The following is a 10420-nucleotide window of genomic DNA, read 5'->3' as shown; positions in this document are numbered from 1 at the left end:
CACCAGTAACCAGGCTTTGCTGAAACACACGCCTCCTCTCCTCCCACATCTGATTCCTGGAGGGAACCACACCTCGAACCTTCAAAGCCAACATCACGTTTCCCTCGGAAGGAAACAGAGGAGGACTGTGGACTCCAGCCCCATCTTCAGGGGCCTCTCTCCACCCCAGCTCACTCCAGGGGACCTTTTGGGTCTGGTGCCCTATCCAAGGTCTTGTGGTCCCCAAGGGCTGGGCAGTTTGAGGGGCATGGGAGGCTGTCACCTGCCATCGCAGGCAGGAGGTGCAGCCTTTAAAATCATAGCGCGTTACGGGGATTGTTATCAGAGGGCGGGGTCGGCTCTGCCCTGAAAGCCAGTGCCCAGGGTGGTGGCCAGATGAAACCCTGATCCGTGTCACCTTGTCTGTGGGACACAGGGTCCACCCACAGGTCACTGGGGGAGCAGCAAGTCAGAGGACCGTCTCACCTGACCCCTCGTGCCCCTCTGTGCCTGCTCAGGCACCAGAAAGGCCCAGATGGTGTGGATCTGCCGCAGGCCCACCACTCCCAGAGACCGACAAAACCAGCTTCTCCGGGACTCGGCCGGGACCCCCACTGAGTGGGGCGTGGAGTGGAGGCCTGTGGACCTTGCTATCCCAGGTGGGCCTCTGGTGCTTGGTGAGACCAGAGGGGGCTGGGCTGGTTCTTGGATGTGTGGGGAGCCCAGAGCACGGTTCTGTCCAGTCTCTAAACTGGCGCAAAGCTGGCTTTTCCTTCTCTCTTGCTCCCCACTCAGTGAAACTGATGGGCCAGCGAAACCCCGCCTCCTCCAGGAAGCCCTCCCTGCTCTCGCTGGGTCCTGCGTGGGAGCCACATTTCTCTGTGTCCACGTCTCTCCAATTAGACCCAAACTCCTCGAGTGCAGGCCTGGGGGCCCTGTAAATGCTGACTAAATGCGTGTTCAATTGAATTACTGAGTAATAAGAACTTGCCTAATGCCAGTGAAATGAATAAAACAAAACCTAATAAGTAAACAAATTATAGCTTTGAGAGATGAGAATTCCCCTTCTTAATATGTTTATAAACCAGGAGTTTATTGTTTAGGTAACAGATTCTCTGTTTAAAGCTGCGTGGGTGCTGAGCAGTAATGCCCTACCTAGGGCAGACTCAGGGTTCAGGGCTGGGCGTACCGGGGACCCTGACACCTTCTCTACCTGATCCCTGTTAGAGCCAGGTGCTGTCTCTGGGTGATGAAGACTCTTCTCCACTTTTCACCCTGAGCGGCTCTCTGGTCGTTGGTAGAGCTCAGCTCCCCAGCTCTGCTCGCTGGGCACCTTTAAGGCAGTGAGAAGAGGTGGAGATGGGACGGGAGAGGATGGGGTCAAACACCCAATTCCACCTGCTTGGAGGGAAAAGGCCTTCCTCATAAACCAGGGATATTTCAGCAGCGCCGAGGCCAGAGATCAGTGGCCGTGGTGCGTACATGTATGTGTGTGCACGTGCACTTGTGTGTGTGTGTGTATACATGCGTGTGCGTATGTGTATGCATGTGCGAGTGCATATCTATGGGTATATGTGTGCATGTGTGTGCATATATGTGTGCATGTGTATGCACGCACATGCATGCGTATGTGTGTATGTGTGTGCATGTATGTGTGTCCGTGCATGTGTGTGAGGAATGTCCTCCCAGCATGTCCACACGTGTGAGTGTGGAGCTGACCACTGACTTATGCAAAGTTAAAACCTTACGCTTTCATTCCTGCTGGAGCCAAACTGAGGCAGAAGCTCCCAAAGACACATCTTTCCTTTTTATGATTTCTCATGAGGGAGTCCTTTTGATTTTAGTTTTAAGCTGAATCTTTAATTCTTAAAAATCGGCGGAAGAATTGGTCAGGGAGAAACCAACTGGGGAAAACAGGAGGTGTCAGGAAGTGGAGGGGGGATGAGTGCTGGTGGAGGAGGTGAGGCCAGGGCACAGGCCAGATGGCTGTTCTGTGTCACACGGGAAGCAGAGTCTGGGGGCCCGGGCAGAGGGCCTCATGGGCAGAGGTCAACAGAGTCCCCTTCATGGACAGTTGCTGAGGCACTGAGAGTCCTCAAGTGCAAGGTGCCCGAAATCCTGCTCGGAGCCCCGCTTGGGGCTCAGGGGACGCTCATGCCTCCCTGCAGATGCCCTGTGACCTGTCCTCCATGGACACAGGGCATGGGGACCTCTGGGAGCTCCTGCAGGTGCTGGGGCTGGGCCCTCAGTGTCTGTCCCCTGGCTGGTCCTCGGCGTCTGTCCCCCAGCTGGACCCTCGGAGTCTGTTACCTGGCTGGACCCTCAGCATCTGTCCCCCGGCCGACCCTTGGCGTCTGTCCCCCGGCTGCACTGGGTGGGGGAGTGGGCTCCTCCCTGCTTAAAGGGCTCCATGTTTTATAGGAAAGCAAAGAGGGGTGTGAGAGTCTGTGGGTTTTGGGAGAAGGAGCCTGAGGAGAGGAAGGAGGAGCAACCAGAGAGAGTAGAGAAGCAGAGAGCGAGCAGGCAGGCGCTCTGGGCTAGGAGGGGCCTCCCTCAAAATACCTACCAGGAGGTTCCCTTTCGCCTTCAGGGGTGTGTGTGTGTGTGTGTGTGTGTGCACATGCACATGTGTGCCTGCACACACACACACACATGCACACATAGCTCAGTCACTTAGGAAGGTGCTGGGAAGGTCAGGGGAAGGCTGTCCCATGGGCTGGGGACTGTCCCCACCTCTGACACTGCCATGCCCTGCCCGAGCTCATCACCGCCTCCCCGCACTGGAGTGGGGAGAGGGGGAAGGCACAACACAGCTGTTGAAAATTGCTGGTTGCTGGGCGAGCTCCTCTCAACCCCCACTCTGGCTGTCACTGTGACAGTACCTCCTTGGACCACATCTGGCTGGGGGGTGGGAAGCAGGAGGGAGGGATGAAGGAGGATCACAAAAATACATCAGGCCATCAGCAAAGTAAATTATACCTATTCCCCCACCCCCACCCACCCACCACTGCCGTCCTGCCCTCAATTTGATGCCATGGGAGGTGTTTCCATGGCAACGTAGGGCCTGGGTTTGGAGCTCGTATGGTGAGGCCCCCGAGCCCAGTCCCACACGACCACGTGTCCTGTGATGCCCATTGGCAGAGGACATCTCTGTCTTTGGCTGGCCAGAGGGACCCACCCAAGGTAGAAGGACTCCCTAGGGCCACTTCTGAATTCTATCTGCTTTGCTAAAAGAAATTAAACTTGCCCGGATAGAGTAAGCTCATCTCCCTTTGTCTCACAAATCATTCAAAGCCAAGTTCTTACTGAGTATGAGCCTGGGAGATGTGTGCCAGTGTTCATCTCAGTTGGAGGGAGAGGCGATTAGACCTGTGTCTTTCTGAGAGTGAAGCTGCATGACCACTCTACCGGGCTCCCACAGCACCACCGCTGTTAGTGCAGTCTAGCTAGTTTCCCTGCCCTGAGTTGGATGTAATTGTGTCTGAATCCTCAGGATTCCAGGCACCCCCTATCAAGCAGGGAACACTGAATATCATTGGTGGGGTTCAAGGCCCACAGGCAAGTTTAAACTGGTTCTATGAAGAGAGGCGCACGTTTCACGGCAGTGCAGGGTCTCAGTCTGCCCCCAGAAACTGGGAGAAAAGGGCTTCTGAATTGTTGAAAACAGTTTAGCAGTCACAATGCCCACAGTGTGCAGAGCATCTCTGAGAGGTTCCAGAACTCCTCCTCCTGGTTGGGGGCGGGGGTGGACACCTCTCCTGGCTCTGGTTCTTCCCAGCCTGGCAGCCTGGCATCCCTCCCTCCCCGAACAGCCTCTTAGACTGTTTTCAGGGCAGCCAAATCCACTTGATTATTTGCAAAACTCTAGGCGCGATGGTATTCTCAAGCCCGACAACAAGCATTTTCTGCCCAAACGCTGGAGTGCAGTGCTAGGCTCTGGCAAATCAGTTCTCACGTGGAAGTAAGAGATCCTACAAAGAATGACATTTCCTGGGTTTTTTTTTTTTTTAATACAAATAATGGACTTGACTGCCAGAATGAAGACAGATCAAATATGGTGTGTTTGCCTGTAGGGCAGGCTGCACGAAAACCTGCCCCTCGACAGCTCGGACGCTGGCAAAGTCGTGTTGGCTGCTGGCTGATAAAAGGGCATCTTTAAGGTAAAAGGAGATCTACTGCTGATTGGTCGGCACTTGAGAAGTGGCATTTCTAAATACACATCACATGACCAGCAGAGCGTTCTGTCAGGAGTGAAGAGGCTGGCTATGCGTTTGTCTGATGGACTATATGATATAACGAGGGAAGATCAACATGAGAAGTAAAACACAATAGAATGCTGCGATGCTGCACAATTCAATAAAAATGTTTTCCTCTTTGAAAACCAGGCCTGAGTTTTCTCTTTAGCCCTAGAAATTGAACGTGTACCCTCCCGCTCCCTCGGGGACACGGGCAGGACACGCACGGGGCGGGAGAAGCCCTACAAGAGGACGCTTGTGTCAGGTCGGCCGTAGCCCCGCTGGGCTGTGTGCCAGCGCTTCCCACTGTGGAGGACAAATGATCGGTGACACTTCTCTTGGGCTGGTGAGCAGAGAGAGGCTCATGGGCTTTGTTTCTCAGGCAAGACCTGGAAGAAATCAAGGTCCTCACTCCTCCAGGTGTGCGTGTGACTGCACGTCCCTGGAAGGCGGATGCTCCCCGCCCCGCCCGCCCCGGCACGTACCCAGTAGAGGACGTCGGTCCAGCCCTCCATGGTGATGCACTGGAACACAGTCAGCATGGCGAAGGCGAAGTTGTCGAAATTGGTGATGCCGTGCTTGGGTCCATCCCAGCCTGGTTTGCACACCGTGCCATTCTGGCACTGCCGCCCGTGGCCTGTCTCCAGGGCACAGGGCGAGGGGTCGTCTTCTGCTGGGACATCTCAAGTGACCAGGGGAAGAGATAAGGAGGCAGGGGTGGGGGAAAGGGATGGGCAGAGAAAGAAGAGAGAAGTTAGAACATCAGTGGGTGGGATGGCAAAGGACCCAGCAGCAACAGTGCAGAGCACAGTCACAGCAGCGCCCCATACACAAGCGAACACACGCAGCACTAGGTGTCATCCAGGCTGTCGTCAATCCAGAAGCTCAGTGCTTTCAGCTGAGTGTTGTAAAACTGTATTTAACCTGTACTGACTTCAAAGACAGAGGCGAGGCTGCCCGTCAAATGGCCAAGAAAGACACGACTATGAGGCTACCACTCTGACTAAAAGCATCCTGGAACGCAGAGGGGAGGCCTTAACTTCTGTTTTTCGTGCTCAAGTATCTGCAGACATTTCTGTGGGAATGCCAGAGTTTAGGGTGAGGGCATTGTGGGTTTTTTCAAAAAATTATTGGGTAGACCAGAAAGATCGCTCAGGTTTTCCAGTAGGATATTATGGAAATTTTTGGCCAACCCAACAATTTTTATTAGGGTATAGTTGCTTTACACTGCTATGTTAATTTCTGCTGTTCAGCAAAGTGAATGAGCTATGTTGCTACTGCTAAGTCGCTTCAGTCGTATCCGACTCTGTGCGACCCCATAGACAGCAGCCCACCAGGCTTCCCCGTCCCTGGGATTCTCCAGGCAAGAACACTGGAGTGGGCTGCCATTTCCTTCTCCAGTCAGCCATAGGTATACATACATACCTTTTTGGGATTCCTTCCCATAAACATCACCACAGAGCACTAAGTTCTCATTAGTTATCTATTATATACATAGTAGTAATAGTGTACATGTCAATCATTCCCAATTTCCCAATTCATCCCACCTGCCCAGTATGTTTTTAAAAAATTTTGTTTATTTTTAATTGAAGGATAATTGCTTTAAAATATTGTATTGTTTTCTGCCATATATCAAGATGAATCAGCCATAGGCATACGTATGTCCCCTTCCTCTTGAACCTCCCTCCCACCGGCCACCCCATACCACCACTCTAAGTTGTCATAGCCCCAGTTTGAGCTCCCTGTGTCACACAGCAAATTCCCACAGGCCATCTATTTTACATATGCTAGTTTCATGCATTGGAGAAGGAAATGGCAACCCACTCCAGTGTTCTTGCCTAGAGAATCCCAGGGACGGGGAAGCCTGGTGGGCTGCTGTCTATGGGGTCGCACAGAGTCGGACACGACTGAAGCGACTTAGCAGCAGCAGTGTCTATGTTTACATGCTACTCTCTCCATTTGTCCTGCCCTCTCCTTCCTCCCCTGTATCCACAAGTCTGTCTCTATGTCGGCATTTCCACAGCTGCCCTGCAAATAGGTTCATTGGAGCCATCTTTATAGATCCCATATAGATATATGTTAATATATGATATTTGTCTTCCTCTTTCTGACTTCACTCTGTAGAATTAGCTCTAGGTTCATCCACCTCATTAGAACTGACTCAAGTGCATTCCATTTTATGGTTGAATAATATTCCATTGTATAAATGTACCACAGCTGCTTTATTTATTCATCTGTTGATGGACATCTAGATTTCTTCCATGATCTAGCTATCGTAAATAGTGCAGCAATGAACTTTGGGGTACATGTGTCTTTTTCAATTATAATTTTCTCAGGATCCCTCAGTATGGGGGATGGGATGGGAAGGTTCTTTCATGTAATTGGCCAGAGATCCTGCCCAGTGACACTTTCTGACTCTCCACAGGTCCATGCAGCATGTAACATGCTGCTTCACCAGGGATGCAGGTCACTCTACAGCAGAGGATGCCTTCTTGATGAAGGATGGAGAACAAATTCTGAAGGCAAAAAGTAACCCCTACAGAGCATTATGCTTCCCTGGTGGCTCAGATGGTAAAGCGTCTGCCTGCAGTGAGGGAGACCCGGGTTTGATCCCTGGTTTGGGAAGATCCCCTGGAGAAGGAAATGGCAACCCACTCCAGTACTCTTGCCTGGAAAATTTCATGGACTGAGGAGCCTGGTAGGCTATAGTCCATGGGGTCGAAAAGAGTCGGACACGACTGAGTGACTTCACTTTCACTTTCACAGAGCATTATCCCAGCCCCAGGGAACACCACCACTGCAGTATTTTTCGTGGTCATGACACGTGGAATCTTGCCTCCTGCCCTTTTCTCCTGTGTCTTCAGGAGAGAAAAACCGCCTGGACCTCTACTCAGGACAGAGTGGCCATGGGGGATGGGAAGAATGCTCCCCAGTATGGAGCCCTCTTGGCGTTTCCAGGAAACAGCTTACCATCTCCCATGGCTGCAGGCTGTGCTCAGGCTAATTCCATGCTCTAGGAAGAGGTGCCAGGAAATCAGTGAGTTAGGCTATTTTTCATGCAGAGGTCATTGGTGGATTGAACTAGACTTGGCTGAGCTGAGAATTTCCATTTTGGTAAAATACTGAGAGTCTTGGTCCCAGTTGCAAGAGGTAATGGCGTGGAATTTGCAGAACTCTGAGAAATTAAGGTTATCGTCTTGGGCTTGTAGAAAGAAACAGGGATAGACAGAACGGACCTTTGTTCTAGCAAACAACTCAAATGGCAGCGAGGATGTGCCCCCAGAGAGAAAGTTTGCTCGTCGTCCTTCATTCGGAGACTCCAGGCCACCAGGGTCCTCTCTGGTTTCTGGCAAATCCAAGTAATTGGGGGCGAGGACTTCCATGTCGAGGCTATTGGCTGCTGGGCTGCTTCTCAGTCTGCGGCTTCATATTACAGCTTTTCACTCCCCAGAGGATGACAGCAGAGGAATACTAATCCTAAGTCTTCACTGAGGGTGACCCTTTGGGGTGTGAATTGAGCTGTGCGGTTGGAGACACACGCTGGCCTGTGTCGTCTTGGCTTTTTGCCTTTCTCTCTCTTTTCAACAGCTTCATCGAAACATAATTTACATGCCGGACAAGTCATCAGTGAGCATGGACAGCTCAGTTATTTTTAGTAAATTTATAGAGCCATCCAGCCATTACCACAACCCATTTGGAAATGCTTCCACCACCCCAAATTTCTGAGCCCCGTCTGCAGTCAGCCCCCGGCAGTCACACCTGCCGTCTGTCTACGGATCTGCCTGCCTTGCAATTTCCTGTAGAAGGAATCACACTAGGTGGCTTTGGGTCCATATTTTTTCATGAGGCATCATTGTTTCATGGTCTGTTCCTTTCCACAGATGTACAGGTCACTGTGGGTTTATCTGCTTGCCCACTGATGGACAGCTGGCTGGCCAGCTTCCACAGGCTGGGGTCGCTGTGAGCAGAGCAGCTTCCTGGCTTGTTCCAGGCCTGGTGCTCCAGGTCAGGTGTGTGTGCAACGACCCAGGGGATCCCTGGTCCCTGAATCATATGGGGGACGACAGTCTGCACCATTTCCTACCCTGAGGTCTGGCCCCCAGGAGACCCCCTTCATGGAAAGGAACTTCGGTCTGTTTTGGTGACTTCTGAACTTTTGAAGTCTTTGCAAATTTGGATGTCAGGTTAAGTAATGGGAGGCTGTAAGAGGGTGGAACCTGAAAAGTGAGCCTCAGACCTAAGGAATACATAAGAAAGTGGATGACAAGCACCTAGAAATTGAGAGTAAGTGGACTGGAAACCCAGGAACCAAACAGATCGTAAATTTTATTGGGTCCACTGGTCTAGTGATGGCTTTCTGGGAGATGACGTGTTCAGTCACTGTGACAAAAGGGCTGGGAAGATGAAAGATAAGACAAAAGAGCAGGTGAACACCACAGGCGGAAACTTGGGTTTCTTTTTCTCGGGTCTTGCTCTCTAGTGCAGTAAAGATGCTGCTAATCTTTGCACTAGGACCCCTGATCTGACAGCTTTCCTTGCATTCCAATTCCTCAGAACTGAAATGAGGAAAAGGTGAAGGCTGCTAGAGTGGGTTCCGAGTGTCCTCAAGGGAGGAGCACGGCTCTCGGGGCTTTATAAATGGATGCTGGAAAGAAAACAGCATCCAGGGGACGCAATCTCATTAAGAAAGAAAACAGCGTCCAGGCGATGCAATCTCATTAATAAACGAGAGAGGACCAATCTCATTAATAAATGATTAATAAATAAATCAGAAGGTTGGTCTGCAGGATCAAGTGCCTCTCTGCTATCCTGAATTGGTCTTGAACAATAATAAAAAAAAAAGATTCGAGAACAATTAAGGAGCAATAACAATCTGGTAAAAATAGGTGTCTATAAAAAGCGCTAAAGGGAACACTTGGAAAATGTGAACACACACAGATCAGCAGGTCCTGGCAACGTGCCCTGGAGGGTGAGGGGAAATTAATCTAAACATGAAGATGTGTTGGGTTTTCTGCAGAGCCGTGAATTCCCAGAGAGGAAGGTGGGAGCGTGAGGTTGGAGAAAGAGCTGAAGCCATGTGGGCTCCCCACTTCAAAGCAGAAGTGAGAGAGGAGGGGTCATTCTGGAAAGTTCCAAATTAAGTCTGTGGCAGAAGAATAGAGCTGACGATGAGAGAGATTTTGGAAGTGTGGTTAACACCATCAGGAGCAGGGACTCTGGGAGAACGCCATCAAGGGGCTCCAGGGAGAAATGACCAAAGACAAAACCAGTTACTTTCTGAGGCCCCAAATCTGAGGAGTGAATAGAGAGAAAGTGATTTCATGTCTGGGTTTCGGCCAACCAGCTCTCTTCCACTCTCAGGGGTAATTATTGCGCTTGGGAGAGCGATTCAGAGTGACCTGGCTCGAGCGCCACTAAACAGATGGGACAACCAGAGACAAAAAGGATGGACATATGGTGATGTGTCTGTTGAGGAACAAGGAAGGCGCCTTGCAGATGCCTCCAGAATCAGGGAACGCGTGTCTCCAAAGGCTGCGTCTTCAGGGACTGGAAGGGGCAGCCCAGGGGTGGAACAGCAGCCCACCGGCAGCCCAGAGCTTTCTGGTGTGGATTCGACACCCAAGGTTTCCTCACGTCTACACGCTCACAAAGCTGTCTCAAGTGTAAAAAAATCACTGGATGTAAAATCCCTTAAGAAAACCAAGACAGGGTCTTCCCTGGTGGTCCAGTGGCTAAGACTCTTAGCTCCCAAGCAGGGGGCCCAGGTTCATTCCCTGGCCAGGGAACTAGATCCCACATGCTGCAACTAAGACCTGGCTCAGTCAAATAAATAAATACTTTAAATAAATAAATAAATACTTAAAAAAAAAAAGAAAACCAAGATAAGGACACTCAGGCACTTTAGCATAATCTCAATTTGCAGAGAAATTCAGGAATTCAACCAAAAGTCTAAAATTAAAAAAAGACACCCATTCCAAAGGTGATGCCAACGTCTCCAAAGCAAAGGGGGACTGGGGTCAAAGGTTGCGGGCTTGGGCCCTCCGCCCTCGGGGGTCAGAGGTTGCGGGCTTGGGCCCTCCGCCCTCTGGCTGTGCTGAGTGTGTCTGGGGTCCCGTATGTGTCCCTCCTTGTCAGCGCTGGTCACCGAGTGGGTGGAAGGAGCCCCCACCACTGTGGGATGAGGGTCCCTGGACCAGCCCAGGATT

General features: G+C 51.2%; 1 protein-coding gene across 1 annotated transcript in view; it reads right to left on the bottom strand.

The window, feature by feature from the left end:
- The window catches only part of CACNA1C (calcium channel, voltage-dependent, L type, alpha 1C subunit), a 396219-nt gene that overhangs the window by 113457 nt on the left and 272342 nt on the right, over nucleotides 1–10420 (bottom strand). Inside the window, exon 7 of the mRNA XM_010845218.1 lies at nucleotides 4700–4887. Coding sequence (XP_010843520.1) covers nucleotides 4700–4887 — 188 coding nt within the window. The remainder of the gene's footprint in view (nucleotides 1–4699; nucleotides 4888–10420) is intronic.

Source organism: Bison bison, unplaced genomic scaffold (genome assembly GCF_000754665.1).
Source record: "Bison bison bison isolate TAMUID 2011002044 unplaced genomic scaffold, Bison_UMD1.0 scf7180017864213, whole genome shotgun sequence".
In the NCBI taxonomy this organism is placed as follows: domain Eukaryota; kingdom Metazoa; phylum Chordata; class Mammalia; order Artiodactyla; family Bovidae; genus Bison; species Bison bison.
Note: the sequence above shows the minus strand (reverse complement) of the source record. Positions and strands in the feature narration are given on the sequence as shown.